The sequence below is a fragment of the Marmota monax genome, unplaced genomic scaffold (assembly GCF_021218885.2).
Source record: "Marmota monax isolate L192 unplaced genomic scaffold, Marmota_monax_Labrador192_F-V1.1 WCK01_AAM20220418_F8-fsc00193, whole genome shotgun sequence".
NCBI classification, from domain to species: Eukaryota; Metazoa; Chordata; class Mammalia; order Rodentia; family Sciuridae; genus Marmota; species Marmota monax.
The window spans coordinates 3,732,349-3,757,601 of NW_026695203.1; the positions used below are offsets into that span (position 1 = coordinate 3,732,349).

A 25,253-nucleotide genomic window follows, 5' to 3' on the forward strand; every position below is an offset into this window, starting at 1 on the left:
AGGTGACTCAGGCTGGGCAGGCCTCGGGCGTCCCAGCTCTCAGTCACCTGTGTGATCACTCACACCCCTTGCAGGGCAACCTGGGGCCAATCCTCTCAGGGCCCAGCCCCCATACCTGGGAGAGGTGCCAACTTGGAAGGCAGGGACTGGGCATGCACTGGGACAAGAAGACAGTCTCCATCTTCAGACCTTGAAGGGGCTAGAGGTAAAGAAAAGAGAGCCACCAAAACAACAAAGCAATAAAGTGGAATCTCATTAAATGATTGTAGGACTTTGAAGCCAAGATGTCAAATCTTCCTTTTTTCCCCTCAGTGCTGGGGATCAAACCCAGGCACTAACACGTGCTGCTAGGCAAGCGCTGTACCACTAAGCTATCTCCCCAGGCCAAATCTTCCATTTCTTAAAATCATATCTCCTCCCTCTACGCCCACCTACAGTTATCAATAGGAAAATGCTTTAAGAAAAAAAAAAAAAAGAAAATGGTTTTATTTGCCTGAGGGTGCTAAATAAAGGAAGAGGGGAGACAGCCTGAGTTTGCAGCCAGATGGGGGGAAAGCAAGAAGAGGAAGGAAGTGAAGGAAGGGATGGAACGGCAGCTATCTTGGATTTGAAAAGTAGTGTGGGGAGCTTGGAAGTACCATTATGTTTATTCCCTATCCTCTTGAACCCTAATGCCCTCTGATTCAAGTACTGATCCAGTTTCTAGGGCCTGAGCAATTTAAGGGCTAAATTGGCTTCAGAAGGCAGCTAGAAGGATAATTTGGGGACCCAGGAAAGAGCTGCCTGAGTGGGGTTCTTGTGGTAACCTCAGCAAGGAAGAGGAGGCCCAGGCAGCTCGTCTGGTGGCTTGCCCAACGCCATTCCTGAGGCCCTGAATCACCAGGTGTCCTACTGAAGCCCATGCCTAGGATGCTGACTCAGCCAGCAGATGCCAGGCCCCCAGGGTCAGGCCCAAGGCCTGAGACAGGGACCAGTATCCATGACATGGAAAGGAACACAGTGGTTCCTAGATTATTTACTGGAGGAGTGTGGAGGTAATCATGGATCTGCCCACAAAGTGAGCCCAGGAGTACCTGTTTTTCTGTGTCTCCTTCTTGGGAGGGGCATTGTTACAGGACTTGGCATAGCTTTATGGCTGAGCAGGAGGCAAAGCTATGAAAACAAGACCTAACTCCTCTATAGGTGGCAAAGTGAAATCCCACATTGTAGGGGGCTAGGAAATTCTCAAAATCTTTCTGTGACACCAGTCAGGATGGGTTATGTGGGGTTTTCGTCTAGTCTGTCCCTCACCTTACTAACATCACTCACTTGGTACCACAGATATTCCATCCTACTTACATCAGGGCCCCTCCCCATAACCCCTGAACTTGTCAGCCCAAGCTCAAACTAACCCGACTGGGTTCTACTCTAAATTCACCCACTGATCTTCCTACCACCATCCTCAATTCAAGTCAGTTGCAGGGTGTGGTGGTGCATGCTTGGAATCCCAGCAACTCAGGAGGCTGAGGCAGGAGGAACACAAGTTCCAGGCCAGCCTCAGCAACGTGAAAACTTGTCTCAAAATTTAAAAAAATAGAGAAAAAAAGAAGGGCTGGGGGTGTAATTCAGTTAAATTCCAGACCACACACAAATAAATAAAGGGGGTGGTAGAGGGCCCCTGGGTTCAATCCCCAATGGTGGGAGATATAAAGTCAATTTATTACAGAGGGCACTTTTTCCTGCCAGGTATTTGGAGGGGAAGGGAACAGAATGAGTCAGAGCCACTAACCAACAAGAAGTCACACCCCCAGTGGGAGGAGCAAATATGCAAACAAATAATTACAGCTCTGTTAAAACAGAGGTGCAGTGCTGTTCCCAGTGCGATTGGATCCTCAGCAAGTCGCTCAGACCCGGCTGTTTGGGAGATGGGTCTGATAAACTTCAGGACCTCCATACTAGAAGTTCTCAATAACTGAGAAGAAGGAGTGTCCCAGGGGATGCCACACGTGGGGAAACATTTGCATTTTATTTTTTTATTTGAGATAGTCATCACTTAGTTGCCAAGGTTGTCCTCGAATTTGCGATCTTCCTTCCTCAGCCTCCTGAGTAACAGGGATTCCAGGCGTGCGCCACCGCATCTCGCTCCCCGCCCCCAGCCCGCCCCACTCCAGAACCAGCGCTGTACACTCCCTAGAGACCCCAGGACATCTGGACGGGAGACATCTGGAGATCTTCAGGAATATCCATAGGAAAACCGCCCGAGGTCAGCTGACACGTTACTCTGCACATCACCCAGGTGGGAGGACCGGCCTCCCTACCACACACCCAGCGGACTAGAGCCAGGGGCACGAGGCAGAGCCCTTTCCCACTCGGCCCCGCCCACGGCTGGGAGGCGGGCTATTAGACGACCCTATCCAATCACAGTTCCAGAAGGAAGAGGGCGGTCATCGTTTGCTCCAATCATAGCTTGCAGTAAAATTGATGTCTCTTTCCACCAGTCAGCGCCGAGGCGCGAGGAGGCTGTCGGGATGGGGGCTGGAGCCAACATGGAGACCTCGGTGGGATAAGGGTGAAACTGTTGTTGCCGGCTGCTCCGGTCTTCCTGCCCCAGCATGTTGGTGCACTTATTTCGGGTCGGGATTCGGGGCGGCCCTGTCCCAGGCAGGTCGCTACCATCCTTTCGATTCCAGACTTTCTCGGCCGTCAGGTAAAAGGGGAGAAAGCTGCTTGGAGCGCGAGCCATTGACAGGCCGGCGGGGCGTGGGGAGCGCCGGGAGATGGAGTCCCCGGGCTCGCGCGGAGCCTGCTGGGAGTTGTAGGCTGTGCGGCCAGAGGCGGAATATCACTCCCCTGGGAGTTGGCCTCAATTATTGATAGCTTCTGTCCCGGTGCCAGCAGGAGGCTCCTCACGCCTGCGTCTGCGCGTCGGCTGAACGTAGCCGGCTCCGGGTCAGTGACCACGCCCCTGTCGCACTGCCCACCAGGGGGCGCCACTCCTAGCCCCCGTTCTCCCTGTCCGAATTAATCTGGCAATTTGGACAAAAATAGTTGTTAGAGTCGAGATGTTTCTAAGATTCAGAGTGAGCCGATCGAAAGTGGTTCCTGGAGCTGGAGGCGTTCAGCAGGAATCAGGGGTCTACCTGTAACTCGTTCTTGGTCAAACACTCCATAGGCGTTGGTCCAGAGAGAGGGGTGGGTGGGAAATAAGCAATGATTTGGAAACTACATCTTGCATGTAAATGCTTTGTGAGGAGGCACTGATGCCCTCCATCCTGCAGTGAATAACCTGAGGGTGGAACAGCAAAAAGATCGCCAAGGGCTGCCCTTGGAGCTGTGTCATCTGGAAAGTTCATCTGATTGATGCAGGGAGTGCAAGAGCCCCCGCTAGCTAGCGCTGGAAGTACTGGTGCTGGGAAGCAACCCACCGAGTCTTGGCAACTGTGGAGCCCTTCGTAGAGTCTGGAGAAGACGAGAGAAGCTGAAAGTAGCCATGATAAATTACTAAACAGTTTGAAAACAGTCTGTGGGAAAGAGTAAGGGTGTTGGTATTATCTAAACCAGAAGGAAACCCAAGGAAAGACATCAAAGAATATCCAAGTATATGTGAGTGCTTTAGTCAGTGATTTTCAATAGATCATGAAATGAATTTAGTAACCAGGACCATTTAAAAATGAATATAATATAACAAAATACACATTTAAAAATAACGGAAAGTATTATTTTGTGAAACCTTCCATTTTTTGTGTGGCAAACATATATATTTACTGTACTGGGTTGTTTTGGGGCATTGTACTGGATTGCAATGTAAAATGTTGCAGTGGTCAGGCCCGACAGTCCTATATTTCTAATGAGGACATGTGTGCGCACAAAAAACATTTGCTCAACATCTATTATAATTTTTTGGATTTTTGTTTTCCTGTTTCTTCCATCAGCCAATTTGGGAGTGGCGGGAGAGGGGAGCATCTAGCCCTTTCCCTCCATGCATTGTCACACATGGCACTCTAGGCCTAGGAGGGGAGATAGGGTGATGGAGTGCAATAAGCCAGAAGACTTGGGTCCCTTCCTGGTCCTGCTATGCACAGCTTGAGCATGGCACACTTGGCAGAGTAGAATGAGCCTGGATTCTGGAACCAGAACCAGAGTTCCCCTCTTGTCCTAGTGCTGCTGCCTGGGGACATCTCTGCCTCTGCCTTGTGGCGCTGCATTAGACAGACGAGGCCCCTCCTGCCTACTCCATGCCCAGTATTGTGGAGTCCCAATTTTAATTCTCAACTCACATGGATTTTTTTCATCATCAATGAGAATAAGGGCATCTCCCAGGGAGGCAAGAGGCAAAGGCAGTGGACCCTTGTCAGTGCTGCAGGGGTCATATCTGCCATCCCCACTATGAGCAACACAGTGTCCCATGCAGAGCAGGAGCTTACCTTGCTGGTAACCTCGGATCCTTACTCATGGAGGATTTCTGGACCTCACCTGCGCCCCCATGTGCTGGTCCTGGGTGCAGCCATCATGGTGAGGCTGTCCCTGCTGTTTCATACTGGGGAGAAAAAGGACCCAGGAAGGGGTTTGCAGAAGCCCTAAGCCAGAAAAGGACTGGAAAAGGAGTGCTGTAAACTAGCTGCCATTATTATGTGCCCTCCAGCCCTGACATACTGTGGTTGGGAAAGGACAGTCCTGGAGACCAGCACAGACCTGGGTTGGTGCCCTTGAAGGCTGAAGGGGCCTTACTGAAGGTGTTGCCTGGGAGACCATGCAGGGGGAAGAACACTTTTAAGGTCTGACTTATGCTCAGCCATCGCATTCCTTAGCAGTGTCACTGTGTACACTTGTCTCGGGAGCTGAGAACCTAGCATGGTGTTGCAACCTGTGGCTCCTGCTACTTGGGAGCTGAGGCAGGAGGACTGCATGAGCCCTGGAGTTCCTGGCCATTCAGGACAACATTGTGAGACCTTGTCTGAAAAATAAATCTTTAAAAACAGCCCAGAAAAAGGCAGTGTCAGGAGCTAAAAAGAAAAGGAAATTCTGCTTCTAGGAAGCTCAGCCAGAGATCAGGGATTTGTTGGTCAGTTGAAAGATGGATGACTCGGTCCTCAGCCACCAATGACCTTCTGTCCCTGCAGGTCCCCAGATGGCCGCCTTGGTACCTCCCTCCTCAGGGCCGTGTCCCAGCTGCGGTCACAGCTCCGGGCCCACCTCCCTCAAGCCCTACCAACTCTCAGCCGGAGCCCCTCTGCCTGGTGCTGGGGTGGGGGAGCCTTGCTGGGCTCTGCAGTGCTCTACAAGTACCCCCGCCTCTGCCTTGTGGCACTATGTGAGGCAGAAGAGGCCCTGCCCGCCTGCCCCTCACCCCGTGTTGTGGAGTCCCACTTTAACTGGAAGCTCTTCTGGCAGTTTCTGCGCCCCCATGTGCTGGTCCTGGGTGCAGCCATCGTGGTGAGGCTTTCCCTGCTGTTTCATACTGGGGAGAAAAAGGACCCAGGAAGGGATTTGCAGAAGCCCTAAGCCAGAGCAGGGTCAGCATTCTTTCATCAGAAGCAGCAAGTGTTGCCTTGGGGCCCCAGGGTCTGAGGACATCCAGAAGACCTTGGTAGCCTGGTTTGTAGGATAGAGGGTTGCAGTGGGGCTGGAAGCCTGGGCTTTAACTCTCAAAGAGGCACTGCTATGGGAGAGGAAGGGCAGGGTCAGGGCTGGTGAGGGAGAGTGGCCCCTCTCTCTAAGTGTCTGTCTACTCTGCCTTGCCCCCCTCTAGCTGGCATTGGGTGCAGCGCTGGTGAATGTGCAGATCCCCCTGCTCCTGGGCCAGCTGGTAGAGATCGTGGCCAAGTACACAAGGGATCATGTGGGGAGCTTCGTGTCTGAGTCCCGGAAGATAAGCACACAGCTGCTTGTCCTCTACGGCATCCAGGTACTGCAGGGGGGAGGGCCCAGGGCACAGTGAAGCCTTTCTGGGTCCTCCCTAACTGCACTGGCCTCTCTCACAGGGACTGCTGACCTTCGGGTACCTGGTATTGCTGTCCTATATTGGCGAGCGCATGGCCGTGGACATGCGGAAGGCCCTTTTCAGCTCACTGCTTCGGTACTTTAGACACAGGGTGTGGGCTAGGGTGACTGATAGCCCGGGGAGAATCTGGGGTGAGTCGCATCCTGGACCAACGTCTCCCTCCTTCCCCCCACCTGCTGCCCCTATGTCCCACCACCAGTCAAGACATTGCTTTCTTTGATGCCAAAAAGACTGGGCAGCTGGTGAGCCGACTGACAACTGATGTGCAGGAGTTTAAATCTTCCTTCAAGCTCGTCATCTCCCAGGTCAGTGCTCACCCCATGGGACTCATGAGGCCAGCCCGGTCTGGCCCAGCCCTGACTTCTGACTGGTGTTGGGTCCACAGCCAGTGCTCACTACTGTCCAGGAGGGTGTGGGTGAGAGAACACAGAAGTCTATGGCTGGGAGGTGCCGAGGCAGCGCACAGTCAGCGTAGGCTGAAATCCTCCCGGTGGGTGGGTGGCGCATGCCTCTAATCCCAGTGACACTGGAGACCGAGGCAGGAGTTCAAGGCCAGCCTCAACGGTTCAGTGATACCCTAAGCAACTTATTTTGAGACCTTTTCTCTAAATTTAAAAAAGTATAAGTAGAGCTAGGGATGTGGCTCAGTAGTAAAGCCCCTCTGGGTTCAGTTTCCAATACTAAAAAAAAAAAATCCTTCCTCCCCTAGAAAGCCTTCCTGAGGACTTGGACCAGACCCTTTCCCCGTAGGAGCAGACTCACATGGCCTGCCCATCCCCAGGGTGCCAGTCAGTCTCTGGCCAGCATTGAGCTCTTGCAGTTGCTATTTACTACACACTGACATCTTCCCGTTATCCACCCCTCCATCACTCTGGCCTCTGGGTTATGACACTGGCCCATGACTGTCAGGGGGGCATATCCCCTTGTGATTCTCGTAGTTTGATTTCTGGAACAGGAAGAGAAGCAAACATCTTTCTGGGGGAAAATGGCATAGTCCGTGCCGTTCTGACCCAGCCCTTCCTGCCTGCTGGTTGACCCCAGCTCATCCAGAGGGATTATGTTTGGTGACTGAGGAGTGCCACATGGCCTCTGGTGTCCTGGGCCTGGTGAGTGAGCATGAGTCCCATGTCCTGCTTCTGCTGCTGGATTGTCCCCCCTTCCTTCTCACAGGGGCTGCGCAGCTGCACCCAGGTGGCTGGCTGCCTGGTGTCCCTGTCCATGCTGTCCACACGCCTCACGTTGCTGCTGATGATTGCCACACCTGCCCTGATGGGCGTTGGCACCCTGATGGGCTCAGGTCTCCGCAAATTGTCTCGCCAGTGTCAGGAGCAGGTACTGGAATCCCCTGGGTGTCCCCTTAGCGTCCTCCCATTCTCTGATCTGTTCTGTCACTCCTCCTGTTTCCAACCTGACTTCCTGTGCCCCGGACTCAATGCAGGTTGCCAGAGCAACAGGCGTAGCCGATGAGGCCCTGGGCAACGTGCGGACAGTTCGCGCCTTCGCCATGGAGCCGCGGGAAGAGGAGTGAGTCCTGGAAGGGTGGAGCACAGAACCAGAGCGTCTCCCACGCACACCTACCCCTTCCCACACCCCACCCAGCTGCATCCTCCCATGCACACCTACCCCTTCCACACCCAGCCCAGCTGCGCCCTGATTGCCTGGCCTGGTTTCTCCCCAGACGCTACAGAGCAGAGCTGGAGAGCTGCCGCTGTAAGGCAGAGGAGCTGGGCACAGGCATTGCTTTGTTCCAAGGGCTTTCCAACATTGCATTCAACTGTGAGTGGGGTCTGCCTGGGGAGGGGACATGGGTTTGTGGCCAGGGGAGGAGCAGAGATAGGTGAGAGCTGCGCTCCCCTGCCATGCTCTTGGGGCATCCATCGAGCGCCTTCGTTTATCAGGTTCTCCAGCTGATGACACTTGTGGGTGACGGGAGGGTGGTGGGTGTGTTATTGCAGGACTGCCCAGAAGGGAGCATGGAGGGGGCGCCTGCCCTGCTTGTTTGCAGAGGAGGAGATCGAGGCCGAGACCACTCTGCCTAGATTCCCCCATCAGCTAGTGACTGAGCAGGGCTAGGAGTCGGGACTAACAGGCCAAATTCATTTGTTGTCACTTGCCACTTTCTTCCTCACTGTTTGTCCCCTTCCCATACAGGCATGGTCCTGGGCACCCTGTTTGTTGGGGGCTCCCTTGTGGCTGGACAGCAGCTGACAGGAGGAGACCTCATGTCCTTCCTGGTGGCCTCCCAAACGGTGCAGAGGTGAGTGAGGGCTGTTCCCATCCCTAAGATGCCCCCTGACCCCTCCAGTGCCCTGTCTGGCAAGACTCGGGGTGCCAGCATGCTCTGGGGGACTGTAGTCCAGCCCCAGGCCTGCCCAGCTCCCCACCCATGACTTTGGGCTGATGTTGGGCCCACAACCAAGGCTCAGTGACATCTGGGGGTGTGGACGTGGCGAAAGCAAGTTCGTGGAAAGGAGCACAGGCTGGAGGGTCCCAGCCCTCCAGCCGACTCACCGGCTCCATTCTCGAAGGCTGTTGGTATCTTCAGCCTTCCAGGCCACTCACAAGCATCCTTAACAGACTTTTGTGTGTGTGTGTGTGTGTGTGTGTGTATTTAGTTGTAGACGGACACGTACCTTTATTTAATTTATTTTTTTTTTATGTGTGCTGAGGGTCAAACCCAGGTCCTCACAGGTGCAAGGCGAGTGCTCTGTCGCTAAGCCACAGCCACAGCGCCCCCTTGACAGATTTTTAAAATGGTTCGTGTGGTGGAATCCACATGAGGTAGATGTCCTTGCCCTTGCCCCGTTGAGGTGCAAGCTTGTGCAGCCATCACCAGCACCCATCTCCAGAACTTTGTCATCTCACAAAAGTGAGACTGAACCCGTTGAGCGCCACTCCCCGTCCTCCCTCCCCAGCCTGGCACCCTGCTCTCTGACTCTGGCCACTCTGGGAACCTCACAGAAGTGCAGTCATGCAGCTTCCATCCTTTTTTGACTGGCTGCTTGAGCCTAGAGGGTGCGCAAGTTTCCTCACATTCTGTTTTGAAGCTGATTGGTATTCCCTGGTGGCTAGACCATCCTCCACAAGTTTTTTGGTTATTTTTTTTCCCTTGGTACTAGGAATTGAATGAACCCAGGACACTCAAGCACTGAGCCACATTCCCAGCCCTGTTTTGTATTTTATTTAGAGACAGGGTCTCGCTAAGTTGCTTAGGGCCTCACTAAGTTGCTGAAACTGGCTTTGAACTTGAGATCCTCCTGCCTCAGCCTCCTGAGCCACTCCACAAGCTTTTTAAGAGCTGCCCCCATTGTAACCATTCCCTGGGATGAGAAGTGGACCCTCTGCCCCTGCAGACCCCAACCTATGTCTTGTCATTTCTCACTGGTCTGAAACTCCCTGCTCCACTTGACCCCGTCTGCCCTGTGAGGCAGCCTGGAGCCCATCAGCCTCCTCAGCCACCAGACAAACCGCAGTCCTGCCAGGCCCTTCCCTCTCCCGGCTCAACATGAGCAGTTCCTACCGCTGCTTTCTTTGCTTTCTCCCACACATGGCCTGCACATAAATACACGTTGTGATAAATAATTAAAGAGTGAGTATGTCCTAATAAATAATTAAAGAGTGAAGACCTGCGTTATCTGCAACCACGTCACCCGAGGTCCCCCGCATTCTCCGGGCATTGGCCCCTGACTCCTTCCAGAGATGGCGCTCCTGATCTGGTGGTGCCCCTCCCTGCCTGGAGTCCTCTTTATCACTGCTCTAGGTCCACAGTTTCCTAGAGAATCCTTCAGCCCCGAGCTGAGTGCCTTGAGGGAAGTGAGGCCAAACCAGAGAAGGAGTAGGGCAGCTCCCATGCTCACCCCGGACAGAACACCCATCTTGCCCCAGATGTACATCCCACAGCACATTCCATCCTCTCCTGCAGCAGCGGGAACCCTGGCCCTGTTTCTGCTCTGTGTTCCCTGAGCCAGCCATGTTCAGACCCTCCGGTTCTGGAGAGTCTCATCCCTCCTTCACTGCTCCCTGGCGGCTTCAGGATCCAAAGATGCTCTGATTATGGGAGAGGCGGGGCTTGGGGTGTCTCCTCTGGCTCCCGTGGTTCCCAGGGCTGGCACCCCGTGCTGATTCACCTGGGGACCCATAAGAAACCCACTGGCTCCCTTAAGAAAATCAGCCCTGACCCTGCTCCCAAGGCCCCTTCCCCTTCCTAGCCTGAGGAGTCTCCTCATCTCCCCCACTGCACTGCCCAGCCAGCCATTCAGCAGGATTGTGTAATAGCCACAGGACTGCCCAGGGAGACAGTCTGTGTTGTCCCAAGGGTCCCTGCCTGCCTCTGAAGAATTGGGTCTTCAGGAAGCTGCTGTTTCCTCCCGAGTCCTGTTGGGCCGCCAAGGGCACAGGTGTCAGTGCTGGGTCCAGAGGGAGGGAGGAGCAGAGCAGTGTAGCCCCCACCTTGCACCCCATCTGAAGTGTTCTTTTGGGCAGAGATGGGGTGACGCCCAGACAGACCACAGTTGGGGCCAGGACCCACCTGGGCAGAGCACGTGGTCTGCATCCTGCGGCATCCCTGGGCGCAAGGTCATTGCACGCCTATGAGTCATGCGCGTCTTGGATTTCAGTTGCGGTGGCCCCTTTGCCAGGCTCTAATGGCTTCCAGATCTCTGTGGAGCCGTTCTTCCACCTCATCAACAGATAGCTCACTGGGTTGGCTCTTCCCTGCCAAGGCCTCCCCACTCCCTTTGGCGAGGGCTGAGCCTGACAGAGCCGTGCTCTGGAGGGCTTTGGGGCTCCTCCCACCCCCACCCCAGCACTGGTTGAAGTGAGTCCTGCAGGCCAAGAGTCCTGGGGAGTCAGTCTTTCCCCTTCCTAGGAAGGACCCTGAGTACTCTGTGGCACACACATCGTCACGGGTCGGCCAGGCCGTTCAGGGACCCGTGACTAAGACTTGACTCATCTTCTCCCAGCTCACAGCAGCCAGCCAGCCCTGTGCCCAGCCCTGGCAAGACAAAGGCCACCCACTGTCTAGACAGATAAACACACAGGCCCATCTTCTCCACATACACACCTGCAGTAGAAATTTTGCCCACAGTAAAAATTTTGTCAGGGAACTTTGGGGTCTCCCCCAAGATCCCCCTGTGGCCGGTGTCTTCTGTTTTCTTTCTCTGTGGATTCTGCTTTTTTTCCACATTTCTTTTTAACATAAGTCATTGCCTCCCCGGGAGTCTAATGTTAGATGTGACCTCCCCTCGTGGGCCATACCACCTTGATTTCTGTCAAAGGCATCTGTGTCTTCGTGGCCAAGGCCACAAGTCATGGGCTCAGCTGGGGCTTCTTCCTCGTAGACTCATGTCATCCCTCACTTTGAGCTGACTTCACCCCGTAGGCCAGGGCAGCATAGAGACTCCCAACTGAGACTCTGGGTCTTCATTCCATGTTCGTTGTTCCTGGAGCCTCCCTCTGAGGACCTAGGGTAGGCTGACAGTTGTCCTCATGCAGCCAAGGAGGGAAGCAAGGCTTGGTGACCTGTGTCACCAGATCCCAGGGTTCTTGCAGTTCCAGATGTCAGGGACCTCGCTGCACTTGACCTCAAGCCTCCTTGTCCTTCACCTCTCACTGGCTCTTGTCGCCACTTCCTCCAACCTCTCTGTCCGCAGGTCCATGGCCAACCTCTCTGTCCTGTTTGGTCAGGTGAGTGGGCGACACTGGGATATGGACTGAGTCCCATTCGTCACCTGTGGACGGGCAACTAGGTCACATCCTGGCTCCATGGCCTGCAGTGGGGGCACCATGTCCCAGACCCCAGCACCCAGGGGCATCCTTTCCTGGGAGCCCCTACTCCCTCCTTAACACAAACTCTGGATTCCTCCACAGGTAGTGCGGGGGCTCAGTGCAGGTGCCCGTGTCTTTGAATTCATGACCCTGAGCCCCTGTATCCCACTCTCGGGGGGCTGCTGCATCCCCAAGGAGCACCTCCGTGGCTCCATCACGTTCCAGAACGTCAGCTTCAGGTCAGCGGCGGTGAGCAGGCACAGGGACAGGCCTTTCTGGGCTGAAGACTGGAGGGGAGCCGGGTGGGGTGTTTGGCTGAAGGCCCCTGTGAACCAGGTGCCTCAGGAGGGAGCAGGGCCCCAAGGGACTTGGGAGCCTGCTGTGACCAGGGTTCTCTTTGACTCCCCCAGCTACCCCTGCCGCCCTGGCTTTGAGGTACTCAAGGACTTCACCCTGACGCTGCCCCCTGGCAAGATTGTGGCCCTTGTGGGCCAGTCTGGGGGAGGTAAGCAGTGCCCCCCACCCTCTGATTTTCTGTGGCAGCCACTTGGAACAGGGCTGGGAGCAAAAAAAGCAGTAAGATCCCAGCTCTCTGCCCTGGGCCGGGGGAGCTCCCACTGCCATAAGGGTCCCTCTTTCCTTGGACCTTGGCTTCCTCCCTCTCAACCCCAAACTCTCAGGAAAGACTACGGTGGCATCCCTGCTAGAGCGCTTCTACGACCCCACGGCCGGTGTGGTGATGTTGGATGGACATGACCTGCGCACCCTGGACCCCTCTTGGCTCCGGGGCCAGGTGGTGGGCTTCATCAGCCAGGTATGGGCCAGAGGCTAGTGTGGGCAGCATAGGTGGGCTCCCCTCACCAGTCCCTCCTCCCGGGCCTCCCCTTCTCAGTCCTCAAGGCCTTTCCTTCCCCCACTCTCCCTCTGCTGCCCCTTAGGAGGCCTCGACTTCTTCACCATTCCTAGTTGTCCTCTGGATCCAAGGTGTCCCTGCCCTGGACATCTGCAGCTCTGCACTGGTCTCCCAGGGCAGGGACACTTTGCTTCTGTTGACAGCAGTCTAAGCAGGCGGGCATTTTAGGATCCTGCAGCAGAGGGGCTGGGATTGCTGGGGGCCAGCACCGACCCACTAAGTGCTGGGCACTCTTCCTTTGCAGGCTGGGACAAAAAGCAGGCATCCCATGAGGGCCAGCCCCTCAGGAGAGGGCCAAATGCAATACCCTCCTGCTGCCATCACTGCCAGGCCTGCTGGCCATGCCATCCAGCCCCTTCCCACCTCTGCTTCACAGGGTTCACCCACTTCTACTTCCCCTTAATGGGCCACTGTGTTCTCACTTGATTGACCTCTGACTTTGAACTTCTGGCTCACCCTAAGTTACCCCTAAGGGATCTAGTCAAACAGAGTCTCACTGGGTAGGGTGGCACACTCCAGTGAGGCTGAGGCAGGAGGATCTCAAGTTTGAGGCCAGCTTCAGCAACTTAGTGAGACCTTAAACGATTTATCAAGACCCTGTCTCCAAACAACAAACAAAAAGGGCTGGGGATGTGGCTCAGCAGCATAAAGCACTCCTACTGGTGCAGAGTGGGAGACTTCCTGTAGACACTGTCTCTGTGTCCCCACCCCAGGAGCCAGTCCTGTTTGGAACGACCATCATGGAGAACATCCGCTTTGGAAAACTGGATGCTTCTGACGAGGAGGTATATGCAGCTGCACGGGAAGCCAATGCCCATGAGTTCATCAGCAGCTTCCCCCAGGGCTATGACACCATTGTGGGTGAGTTGGAGGATGCCTGCTGGGGTCTGCAAGGCTCCATGGTGATGAGGCTCTGTGGGGGCCGGGAAGTCTTGACCCATGTGGCTCAGCACAGCAGACCATGTGGGCTGCAGAGACAGGCAGGGCTCCGGAGGGCCAGAGCACCGGACAGGGAGTGAGAGACAGGACTCTGGCCATGCAAGTGATTCACAGAGCCTACCACATTCCAAGCCCAGAGGATGGGGGGCTCTTGCCTCATAACTGTTTCCCCCTCCTCTGGCTCCTGTTTCGTTCTTCTTTTCTTACTGTTTAAAAGTGTCTCCTCTGCCAGGTGTAGTAGTACACGCCTGTAATGCCAGTAGCTTGGGAGGCAGAGGCAGGATGATTGTGAGTTCAAAGCCAACCTCAGTAAAAGTGAGGCACTAAGCAGCTCAGTGATACCCTGTCTCTAAATAAAATACAAAATGGGGCTGGGGATGTGGCTCAGTGGACCAGTGCCCCTGAGTTCAATCTCCCATGCCGGAGTTTCTGTTCGCAACTAAAAGGCTCAATGGTCACTCCAGGTAAACTGGGCTAACTGGGCTGCGCAAAATAACCACACGAGAGACACAAATATGGGGCTGGGATTGTGGCTCAGTGATAGAGTGCTCACCTAGCACGGGCGGGACCCGGGTTTGATCCTAAGCACCACATAAAAATAAAGGCATTGTGTTGTGTCCATCTACACCTAAAAAATAAATATTAAAAAAAAAAAAAAAAGAGAGAGACACGAATACCTTTTTCTTTGGAGTCACTGTGACAGCTCCTCTAACCTTAAGGGTCTGCAGGAAGAGAGAGAGAGAGAGAGAGAGAGCATGCGCTGACCCCTTTTATTGCGCTGACTCCTTTTATTGAGAGAAGCTATTCAAATGAGGCAAGGGGTCAGGTTTCAGGGGGCTGAGTATCTTCATGATGTCCACTGTCAGCAGGTTGACTGACGTCTGGGTAGGCCACACCCAAGGGCACAGTAATGTTGTAGGGACAAACGAGGCCAGGCACCGAAGATAGTAGGAAACAGTTTTATTGGGCTGCAGCCAGGTTCAGAGGGTACAGCCTTTGCTGTAATCAATCAATCCCCTGAACCCCGAGTTCAGGGAGTTTCAGAGTTTATACCCAGCATGTAAGGGGAGGGGCTCAGAAGTTCGCAATCTGCAGAAGTTCACATAAAAGCAGCTTTTTCTTTCACTGTTCTGAGCATGTTAACTCTTCAAGGACAGCACCTGAGAAGGGGAGAGCTTCATCTCCCCTTTCTTTCCTCCCTCTGCCAGCTGTTACCATGGGCCCATTTGTAACTTATCTTAAAAATGTAGACATCTCTGTGAAGCCCAGCTCAAGGCCAGAGGCCTTGTTTGCACATTTCTACAAAGTACTATACTGGATGCGTTTGTGAAAAACTAGTAAGGGGGTGCCCAGTACCTGGAGTGCTGGTGTCTTCTCGGCCAGTGGCCAAGTAAACAGGGTGACATGAAAATAGGAAGTTTATCTACAACGGACTCTTTTGCTGACAGTCCTAAAATGAGCCATGGTGAAGCAGGCTTTTCTGTGGAGAAAGGGAGTGCCACTTCAGTAAGAGAAGGGAACACACACAAGGCACTTCCAGGGAAGATTCTATCTAAACAGGACAAGAGGTTATATTATAAAGGAACAGGTGAGCGTAGCTCCACCCACGGGGCTGTAGGGAAGACAAGCCCGGGCAAGAAGACAGTCACTCAAACCCTAGAAGAGAAGGGCAGTCTAGCAGCATGGGTGCCTGATGGCACATCGCCCAGCAGGGGAGTTAACTCAAGTTATGTGCGAGGTTGGTCTCCCACACTCCCATACCCTCCCCGCCAAAAAAGAAGCATTTATCAACATAACAGTTGGTGTCTTGTGCAGGTCTTTCTTCTGACTTCCCAGGAGAGGGCTCTGGTGGTTCAGGGGACATGCAGCAGCACAATAGCATGTGCACTGGTGGCTTGCAGCTTTAGGTGCAAGAGGTCTTCTCCTTTCCATCTCTGGGGCTCTGTTTACCGCCCCACATGCTAGATCTGCTGCAGAATGTATCAGCACCTCTCAGAATGGGAAAACTGAACTCTTGGCTCTTTAGTCTGAGCAAGCATCAGCCCCTGGGCTGAGACCTTTCTTTAGCCACCTGTCGAATTCCACCTTGCTAATCTAGCTGTGTCCACATGACTGGGCTCTGCACTGCCCTGAGTGGGGGGCCCCTGGCGTCTCTCCCTGGGTGGTCGCACTACCTTGAGTGGGAGGACCCCTGGCATCTCTCCCTGGGTGGTGCTCTCCTGTGCCTCTGAACCTGGCATGCTCCCTGCTCGTGTGGGCTTCTCAGAGCTGCCCCCTCACTAACTCAAGACCCTGCCATCACCTCACAGTTCCTTTTGGCTCACCAGCTGCCACTTCTGCTCTCTTCTGTGGCCTTCAAATGCCGCCATGCCTGGAGTCTCCTTGGATCCTAGCAGGTCCCCACAGCAGTGGAGTCCCTGAGGCCAGGACGACAGCTCAAGCTATAGCATCAGGGCAGGGCCACCTGCCTGGCCCAGAGGCCTTGCATGCTAGGAGGCTGCTGTGCTGACCACTCATGTTGGTGTGCACATGTGTACACTGCTTTCTTTGCACAGGGATGTGGGACCAGGGAGCTGACAGATGACACCCCACCCTTGGAGAGGCAGGACGAGCATTGACGTGTCAGGGACACTCTGGGGAGGGACCAGAGGGACTAGGGGGAAGTTTAGGAAGGACCCAGTGCCTCTCTGCCTGACACTCCCAAGTGTGGAGCCGAGGATCACTTCAGGCCTTCACCTTATCCTTTTCCCATGCAGGCGAGCGGGGCACAACCCTGTCTGGTGGCCAGAAGCAGCGTGTGGCCATTGCCCGTGCCCTCATCAAGCAGCCCACAGTGCTGATCCTGGATGAGGCCACCAGTGCGCTGGATGCTGAATCTGAACGGGTGGTGCAGGAGGCCCTGGACCGAGCCAGCACTGGCCGCACTGTGCTGGTCATTGCCCACCGGCTCAGCACTGTCCGTGCAGCCCACTGCATCATTGTCATGGCCAATGGACAGGTCTGGGAGGTCAGTGTGGGCCTGGGGAGTCGGGCAGTGGGTTAGGGTGGCTCTAGCCATGGATGGTGGAAAAGGCAGCATAGAGAAGCAACTCCTCTGGCCCAGCCCCATGTCCTAGAAGCAGAATCCCTACCCTTGCACAAGCCCTGGCCTCTTGAGGCATTGGTTTCTTTCTCTGTCCCCTGGCATAGAGGCTCATTAGAGGCTCATCAGAGGCTCCCAGGATTAAAAGGAAAAGTAGATCTGTTGGAGGTAGGCATGGGGCCCAGGGCAGGGCTGGCCACCCAAGGGCTGAGGGCAGAGGCTACACCAGGGACTCTGATGGGACCATTAGGAGCAGATCCTCAGAGAGCTTGTGGGCTTGGCTCATAGACTCAGTGCAGGGGAGGGGGCTAACAGGAAGAGTCAATGTACTTCCTCCGTAGTCCTGTGGAGGAGGGATGGGCACTAACAGCTGTGTCCTCAGCAATGGCAGTTCATTTCAGGTTGGACTGTGTTTTCCATGTGTCCCCAGAAGATCACTGGCTTAAGTGACCAGGAGCCCAATGACTGATAAAGGCCAGCCCTCCCAGGACTCTGAATGTGATGCTGTTGAGTGACCCTCAGGCCCTTCTTCCCCCCTTCCAGGCTGGGACCCACGAAGAGCTCCTGAAGAAGGGTGGCCTCTATGCAGAGCTCATCCGGAGGCAGGCCCTGGCCACCCCACCAACATCAGGCTCACCTCGAGAGAAGCCCAGAGGCCCTAGGAACCACTAGCACAAGTCCTGAGAATGGCCCTCTGAGGTCTGGTCGTTGCCCAGCATCAGGGACAGCTCAGCTGGGCGAGCTGTCCAGGGACTGGGCCCCTGGAGGGCCAGCATGCTAGGTGTGGCTGTGACTGCTGCCTCTCCACTCACAGTAAAGCCAGGCCCACCAGCTGGGCTGGGGGTGGTATCTCTCCCACTCACTCTCAGCCCTGCTGCCTGCCACTGCCTTCCTGCCAGAGCACAGAATCTTTGGGCTGCACATGGTGAGGCAGAATCCCCAAGGCCTTTCTGCTCTGTCCTCTCTCTGCCCCAGCTCTACCCAACAGCCTGAAGTTGTCTGGACCCTCAGCTCCAGGAAATTTTGAAAATTCAGAGTCCAAGAGTAGGCCTGGGAATCCAGACCTGAGCTCTTCCCCATTCCTGCTAGGATCTCACTTCTTCGTAAACTGGGGACTGACTCTCCCACTGGAAAGTCCCTGCTGCCTCTCCGACCCTGAGAGGAGGAGCCTCCCCTTGGTCCATCCTCCACACATCCTCCCTTCCAACCCTCTCCTCCATTACCACAGTCTTAATATCTGGATTTTACCCACCATCTCCAAGGGGACAGATGCTTAACAGGACCCACATGGGTTGGGGTAAGAGGGGTGGGACACTATTACTGTCCCTGCCCTGTGTGACTTGAGTCTTTGACCTGGTGAGACTGTGAGCCAGCCTCCTGCTTGAAGGAGACAGGGGCCTGCAGCACACCCAGCATGCTCAGTGGGCCCGTGGTGCCCACGGGGAGCAGTTGGTGCAAAGCCATGGGGAGGCTCATGGAGCACGTGGCTTGGGGCCTCACCTTGGAAGGGGATGGACAGGCCGACAGCCCTAGTGACGTGCTTATGGCCCCAAAGCTGTGAATGAGACAGTTCTGGGTCCCAGCTGGCTTCTAGGGGTCCAAGAAAGGCACTGTGAAAGGCTCTTGGACTGCAGTGGTGCCCAGAACCAAAAGCAGTCAGGACCTTATGTCCTTCTGATGCTGCAGATGCACCAGTCCTCCTCATCTACTCCCAGGGCTGGTGGCCTCCTGCCTTGATGCTGCCCTTGTCTCTTCCCACTAAGGGTCTTCCCTTGTCTAGCCATTTCCAGACTGGGACTCCACAGAGTCCCACTCTCTGAGGCATGGGGAGAGTGGGTGCCTGTGCCACCCTTCAGAACCAGCCAAGCATTTTGCATTTTTCCTGCAGCAAAGAAGTATTTCCATTTTTCAGGGGGCAGGAGCAGTGGTGTACAAATGAGGTAAAAGAGGCAGCAGTGGCTTAGGTGTGAGTGCAGGAGCCAGGTTGGGACTTGAAGCATCTGTGGGCATGGTTTAGGACCAGATACCACTATGGGGCAAGCCATCCAAAAGCCCCAGGGCCCCAACATCCTTGTTTGGTATCCTGCTTCCTGACTGATCAGAGGTTGCAGTCCAGGGAGCAAGAGTTTAGGGCTGGCTCCGGGTTGCTTGGCCACTAAACTAGAGCCTGGGCGGGGACTCGGCGTCCTAGCTGGTCCCTTCTGCTCTGCCCAACCCTAGGCCTGGTTGTTGCCTGATGCCTTCCTCACAGGGCAGGAAGCTAGACAGCTCCTGTTTCCCATCCCACCTCCAGGCCCAGGCCACCCAGCTTCAAGATGGCTCTTCCGGAATTGCCCTCCTCCCACCACCTGGAGAAGTTAGAGAAACCCCACGGCCAGGCAGATGAGCTGTGCATCTGCACTCACTGGCCTGTAAGCTCACCTTGACCTTGCTGTGCCAGCTACTCTGCAGAGATACGGTCTGGCTATGCTTGGTCTTGAAAAGTCTTTTCCAAGGGATAAATAAGATGAACTACAGTGAAGTACTTAAAAACACGGTGCAATAGCCTGGGAAAGTGGTCACATCTGTGCTACAAGCCATCATATCCACTTATCCCTTCCAAAGTATTATACTTTTCTCACGTGCCACTCAGTCCGAGATGGCCCCTGCCCCCTGAAGCCTGTGAGCCATTGCAGCATGGTGTAGCCGTATTTGGCTGGTGGAAATATGTGCTTCCTACTCAGCTGGAAGTCTGAATAAATAAATCTGGTGGCCTACAATGCTTTTTGGACAAAGATGGAATTTATTAGAAATAAATTGCAGGGGCTGGGGATTGTGGGTCAAGCGGTAGCGCGCTCGCCTGTCATGCGTGCGGCCCGGGTTCGATCCTCAGCACCACGGACAAACAAAGATGTTTTGTCCGCCGAGAACTAAAAAAAATAAATAAATATTTTTAAAAAAAAAAGAAACTGCAGTAAATTAATGGAGATAAGCCTCTGTTCTCAGATCCACAGGGAAGTGTTGAGCAGTTTCCCAATCAAGGGTAGATGAGCATTTCACTAGCAGAGAGCTTGACACTGATGAGGACCCCTGTGTGGATGCTCCCAGACCCACCCCTGCAGCTCCGAGCTGGGCCACAACGTTTCTGCTTGACCTGACCCCTTGCCTGCTGCAGGCCAGCTAGCACAGTCCTTGTGGACATCAGCTCTGAGTGTCTCTGCCCCAACTGCTGGGAGGCCCCCTGCCCGCCTCTTCTACTCTTCTTTCTAGATAGTGAGAAGAACCATTTCTGGTCAGATCGGGTGCTAGCTCTGCCCTCTCAAGGGCACACACAGCTGGTTCATGGGCATAGATTCCTTTTCTTTAGAAGAGTCCCATGCTGAACAGCCACATGCGCTCCCTCCTCTGATACTGGTGGGACTGCAAAATGGCATAATTGCCATGGGGGAATTTGGTGACATCCACCAAATTACTAACACAGTGGCCTTTTGACCCAGTGTTTCTATTTCCAGGAGTTTACATCTGTGCAATGGCATGGCCAGCAACACTGATGGGAAGACTGGAAACCCCCTATGGGCATCAGTAGGGGAGTGGTTAAATAAACAACACGATTCAATCAATGGGATTACTGGCATGTGGCCACTTCTAAAGATGGGGTTTTCCAGGTGCTAGGTATCACATGGTCTCTAGGACAGGGTCAGTGAAAAGAGACATGAAGTAATAGGGTAGCAGGTAAGCCCACAATCACTGGTAGAAGCCAGCCTCTCCAACAGGAGGGCCTGAGTATAGGGAGGTAGGATCTGATATACAGGAAAAAAGAATCCCTGAATGTGGCCCTAAAGAGCACCCTGACCATCCAGTGTAGGCTGGGATGCTGACAGCAAGGGAAGAGATCTGCCAATGTCAAACTTCCCACTACTCTCTAGTTTGGTCAACAGCCAAGTCCACTCTGAAGGAACAAATGATCCCAGGTGGGATAGTAGGAAGGCAGGAGAGGCAAAATGAGGGAGGGGCTGGACTAAGGGTCAGCGACAAACCCTCAGATCTGATGTGCAGAGGCCGCATCTGGAGGGTCCTACTGGCACTTCCAGTTCCAACTTATCTCTGGGCTCCCTTCAAGCCCTACCCAAGGCTGCTGCGGTTTCCTCCTGGCGCCTCTGGTCTCTGACAGCAACGGCACCCCCCCAGTGCTGCGCTAATGGCTCAGCCTGGGGCCCCAGGGACCTTCCCCGCCCCCCCGACTGCTCTGCTGGCCCCCTTGCCCCCCTCACTGTTGAAACCCAATCCTCTGCAGCAGTGCCAGCTCAGCACCATCTCAACTCTGCTCTGCAGCCCCTGCCTGCCTCTGTTGCCTGCGCCCTACCTGGACTTTGCTGCAGAGCCCCCAGTCCAGCGCTGAGCCCAGGGGAGCCGCCACCTGTGTCTGGGGAAGGTTTCTGGACCAGCAGGTCACCTCACCCATCCCAGCAGGCCAGTGCCTTCCTGCCTTTGGTTTTGTTGCTCTCCCTCCTCTCCTTGCCACCTCCTCCTCCCCTCTCCTCACCTGAATTCCTGGCTCCCTGAATCCTATCTCCATCCCTGCCAGTCCTCCAACCCACCCTCTCTCACTTGTTCTAAGCCCCTGGGTCACCAGCCCCAGGGACCTCTCCACGCGCCTCCTGGGTTCCAGCCATGAAGCCCCCCTCAGGGTTGGAAGAGGCCTGCCGGCCAGCCTCAGACATCCGTGTGTTCGCCAGCAGCTGCACGCTGCATGGACTTGGCCATGTCTTTGGCCCTGGTGGCCTGACCCTGCGCCGCGGGCTGTGGGCCACAGCCGTGCTCCTGTCGCTGGCAGCCTTCCTCTACCAGGTAGCTGAACGGGTGCGCTACTATGGGGAGTTCCACCATGAGACGACCCTGGATGAGTGTGAAAGCCACCGGCTCACCTTCCCAGCTGTCACTCTGTGCAACATCAACCCACTGCGCCGCTCACGCCTTACACCCAACGACCTGCACTGGGCTGGGCCCTCACTGCTGGGTCTGGACCCTGCTGAGCACACCGCCTTCCTGCGCTCCCTGGGCCGGCCCCCTGCACCACCGGGCTTCATGCCCAGTCCCACCTTTGACATGGAGCAGCTCTACGCCAGAGCTGGCCACTCCATTGAGGACATGCTGCTGGACTGCCGCTACCGAGGCCAGCCATGTGGGCCGGAGAATTTCACTGTGGTGAGTTACCCACTCTATCCAGAGACCCACATTCCCCAGCATTGCCAGCCAGGCTCTCCTGAAGTCAGAGAACTTTAGCAAGCATCCTGGCATCCCTTCCTTCTTGGGAGCCATGTCATTCTGTTCAGCCCGGGAAGGGGCCCTCCTTGGGGTCCCCTCCTCATCTCCCAATCGTCATGCACACCTAAGGGCTGACCTATAGAGACCCTACTATTGGAGAAGGAACTCTCCAGTGGACAATTCTATTCTAGGCAGAAAAGCCCTCTCTGCCAGGAGAAGGGGACTTGGACTTGCTTTCCTCTGTCTCTTCAAAGTTTTGCCAGGATGGCAACTGGTCCACTTCTTTTTCCCTGTAGGCTGTGCCCTGGGCCTTGGTGGGAGTTGGAGGCTGGAGGAGTTGCAGTGATAGATGGGTGTCTGAGAGGGCTCACCCATATGTATCTGCATTGGGGGGTCAGGGGCATCAAGAGGTGGGCTTCAGGGTTCAAGAGACCCAGAGTATGAGGAAGGGAGAGTCCCTAGGCCCATGTGCTTGTCTGGGGGGAGGGCTGCCACCCTGTCTGCACCCCCAGATCTTCACCCGGATGGGGCAGTGCTACACATTCAACTCGGGTGCCAATGGGGCAGAGCTGCTCACCACCCCCAAGGGTGGTGCCGGCAATGGGCTGGAGATCATGCTAGATGTGCAACAAGAGGAGTATCTGCCAGTGTGGAAAGACATGGGTAAGGGTCACACACACACACAGTGGGGTCTGCCAATCACATGGGTATGGAGCACATGCATTAGGACAGGTAACTGAAATGGGGTGCAAAAGCCTAGGGGATCTTGGTGTGGTGGCACACACCTGTAATTCCAGCTACTCAGGAGCTTGAGGCAGGAGGATCGCAAGTTTTGAGGCCAGCCCACACAACTTAGCAAGGCTCAAAAACAAAAGCAATAAAAAGAGGTGGGGTGGATCTTAGTGGTACAGTACTTACCTGGATCCCCAGTACTGGAACAAAGGGGAAAAGGCCAGGGAAAGGAGAGGAGGGTGGAGGTGTCAAGATGTGATTGCTGAGGCACTTCCATCCCTTATGCAAAGAGGGGCAGAACAGTTCTTCCCAGAACTGGGGAGAATGGGCTGCAGTCTCTGTCCTCAAAGACCCCTCCCTGTAGAGGAGACCCCGTTTGAGGCAGGGATCAGAGTGCAGATCCACAGCCAGGAGGAACCCCCCATCATCGACCAGCTGGGCTTCGGGGCTGCCCCCGGATATCAGACTTTTGTGTCCTGCCAAAAGCAGCAAGTATCCTCACCTGTGCCTCCCTCAAGGCTGCCAGCCCCTCCTTCGTCCTGCACCACCTCAACCCTTACAGGCAGTTCCTCAGCTTGTCCCAGGGGCTGAGCTCCAGTGACTTCTTGCATTCTCCCATAAGTCTCCTTAACCCCACCCCTCACAGCTGAGCTTCCTGCCACCGCCTTGGGGCGACTGTAGTTCCGTATCTCTGGACCCCGACTTTGAACGGGAGCTCTCGGATCCCCTGTCCCCCAGTCCCAGCCCCAGCCCCAACCCTCCCTACAGCTTAATGGGGTGTCGCCTGGTCTGCGAGACCCGCTACGTGGCTCGAAAGTGCGGCTGTCGAATGATGCATATGCCTGGTAAGGAGTAGGGTCCGTGTCCTGGGGTGGGTGGAGGCTAGGGGACACTTGGGCTCCTGAAGCTGCTTCCTTCCCCTCCCCAGGCGGCGCGCCGGTGTGCAGCCCCCAGCAGTACAAGGACTGCGCCAACCCGGCCCTGAGTAAGAGACAAGCCTCCCTCGGCCTCCAGGTCCCCGCCCCGCCCCGTCCTTGACCCCCACCCCTCTGGCCGCGGGACCCTGACTCCAGGCTCGCTGGCCCGCAGACGCCATGCTGCGGAAGGACGCGTGCGCCTGCCCCAGCCCTTGCGCCAGCACGCGCTACGCCAAGGAGCTCTCCATGGTGCGGATCCCCAGCCGCGCTGCCGCCCGCTACCTGGCTCGGAAATACAACCGCAGCGAGGCCTACATCGCGTGAGCCCCTCCAGCGAGCCAGGGTCCCGGCGGGGAGGGCGCGCGGCCCGGCCAGGCAGTCCACATCATCACGAGCTCTGTCTGGGGCTCTGGACAAACTGCCCAAGCGCTCTGACCCAGGGGCGAGGGGGTGACGTCCCTCCCAGGGTTCTTGAAAGGAGCCAGAAGCCCCACATCATTTTGCTGCCAGCGGCCGGCACCAAGGATTAGCCAGCGAACATTCAGGCCTTTCTTCCCCTCCAGGGAGAACGTGCTCATTCTGGACATCTTCTTTGAGGCCCTTAACTTTGAAACAGTGGAGCAGAAGAAAGCCTATGAAGTGTCAGAGCTGCTTGGTGTGTGCTGAATGCCCAGGGTCTGTGGAGGCGTGGGCGGGGCAAGTGGCCATAAGTTGACAGGCGCCCTGCTTCCACAGGTGACATTGGGGGTCAGATGGGGCTGTTCATCGGGGCCAGCCTGCTCACCATCCTTGAGATCCTAGACTACCTCTGTGAGGTGGGCCTGGGCCCCAGCTGGGGAAGGTGGGGAGAGGAATCTGGCCACTAGGGTCCAGGGGGAAGGTTTACCTGGCCACCTCCCCTTGCTGCTTGCCCTCAGGTGTTCCGAGACAGGGTCCTGGGGTATTTCTGGAACAGAAGACGCTCCCAGAAGCACTCCAGCACCACTCTGGTAACAGCCCCTCTTCCTTCCCTGCCACCTCCAGCAGCCTCCTCAGGCAGCCTAGGACGCTTCCCTGGTGGGAAGTGGGGGAGATATGTGCAGTGACCTTGGCTGGGCCCTACCTCTGACTCTCTTCCTCTTCCCACAGCTTCAGGAAGGGCTGGGCAGCCATGGAACCCAAGTTCCCCACTTCAATCTGGGCCCCAGGTAACACAAAATGGCCAAGTTCAAGGGAGGAGGGGCAGGACAGGTCCAGAGGGTACAGTCCAGGTCCTGAAGGGCAGGAACAAGGCATCAAGTGAAGGTCCCCTGCCCCAGTACTGTGGCCTGTCTCCCCAGGCCCCCCACCCCGCCCTGTGCTGTCACCAAGACTCTGTCTGCCTCCCACCGCTCCTGCTACCTCGTCACCCGGCTCTAGACATGCTCTGTATGACCTCGGGCCACACTTTGACATCCTGAATGCCCTGCCTGCACATCTTTGCTGTCTTCATCCCAAATAAAGCTTTAATGTTTCTGCCTCAGGTGTTCCTCTTATAGGGCAGAGGCTAGCAGGGCCAAGGTCAGCTCTTCTCAGCCCAGTAAGTCCACTGCAGTCAGCTTCAGCTAGGTATCACTTCTGTGAGGCCTGCAGAGCTGGGCCCCAATTAGCCCTCACAAACCTCTGGGAGAGGATGGTAGTAATAGGATATCAGTCATTTGC

At 55.5% G+C, this 25,253-nt stretch overlaps 2 protein-coding genes across 7 annotated transcripts; both read left to right on the forward strand.

The window, feature by feature from the left end:
* The first annotated feature begins 2,492 nt into the window (after positions 1-2,492).
* On the forward strand, positions 2,493-19,439 carry Abcb8 (ATP binding cassette subfamily B member 8). The gene is made up of 16 exons (XM_046429878.2): positions 2,493-2,686; positions 5,100-5,412; positions 5,729-5,884; positions 5,961-6,055; positions 6,180-6,285; positions 7,151-7,312; positions 7,419-7,504; positions 7,659-7,756; positions 8,132-8,237; positions 11,632-11,665; positions 11,849-11,985; positions 12,157-12,251; positions 12,427-12,560; positions 13,373-13,520; positions 16,355-16,605; positions 17,224-19,439. The coding sequence occupies exons 1-16, from the start codon at positions 2,592-2,594 to the stop codon at positions 17,350-17,352; spliced, it is 2,145 nt and encodes a 714-aa protein (XP_046285834.1). The 5' UTR covers positions 2,493-2,591; the 3' UTR covers positions 17,353-19,439.
* Positions 19,440-20,022: 583 nt separating this feature from the next.
* Positions 20,023-25,070, forward strand: Asic3 (acid sensing ion channel subunit 3). Of its 6 annotated transcripts, XM_046429892.2 has the most exons (11): positions 20,053-21,864; positions 22,437-22,587; positions 23,021-23,148; positions 23,303-23,501; positions 23,585-23,641; positions 23,746-23,893; positions 24,137-24,228; positions 24,309-24,388; positions 24,491-24,562; positions 24,702-24,760; positions 24,893-25,070. In XM_046429892.2, the coding sequence occupies exons 1-11, from the start codon at positions 21,331-21,333 to the stop codon at positions 24,969-24,971; spliced, it is 1,599 nt and encodes a 532-aa protein (XP_046285848.1). In that variant the 5' UTR covers positions 20,053-21,330; the 3' UTR covers positions 24,972-25,070. The 6 variants fall into 6 exon arrangements, with proteins under 6 accessions (XP_046285852.1, XP_046285851.1, XP_058430330.1 ...); XM_046429897.2 differs by lacking the exon at positions 24,702-24,760 and having other exon boundaries at positions 20,037-21,864; XM_046429893.1 differs by lacking the exon at positions 24,309-24,388 and having other exon boundaries at positions 20,040-21,864.
* The last annotated feature ends 183 nt before the right edge of the window (positions 25,071-25,253 follow it).

Excerpts from the sequence above, each read along its gene's own strand:
- Abcb8 (XM_046429878.2), top strand. The coding sequence starts at position 2,592 with ATGTTGGTGCACTTATTTCGGGTCGGGATTCGGGGCGGCCCTGTCCCA. Across the intron at positions 6,286-7,150 it reads TCAAGCTCGTCATCTCCCAG|GGGCTGCGCAGCTGCACCCA; the intron begins GTCAGTGCTCAC and ends TCCTTCTCACAG. Across the intron at positions 7,757-8,131 it reads TTCCAACATTGCATTCAACT|GCATGGTCCTGGGCACCCTG; the intron begins GTGAGTGGGGTC and ends CTTCCCATACAG.
- Asic3 (XM_058574347.1), top strand. The coding sequence starts at position 21,331 with ATGAAGCCCCCCTCAGGGTTGGAAGAGGCCTGCCGGCCAGCCTCAGAC. Across the intron at positions 21,865-22,436 it reads GGCCGGAGAATTTCACTGTG|ATCTTCACCCGGATGGGGCA; the intron begins GTGAGTTACCCA and ends CTGCACCCCCAG. Across the intron at positions 23,642-23,745 it reads CTGCGCCAACCCGGCCCTGA|ACGCCATGCTGCGGAAGGAC; the intron begins GTAAGAGACAAG and ends GCTGGCCCGCAG.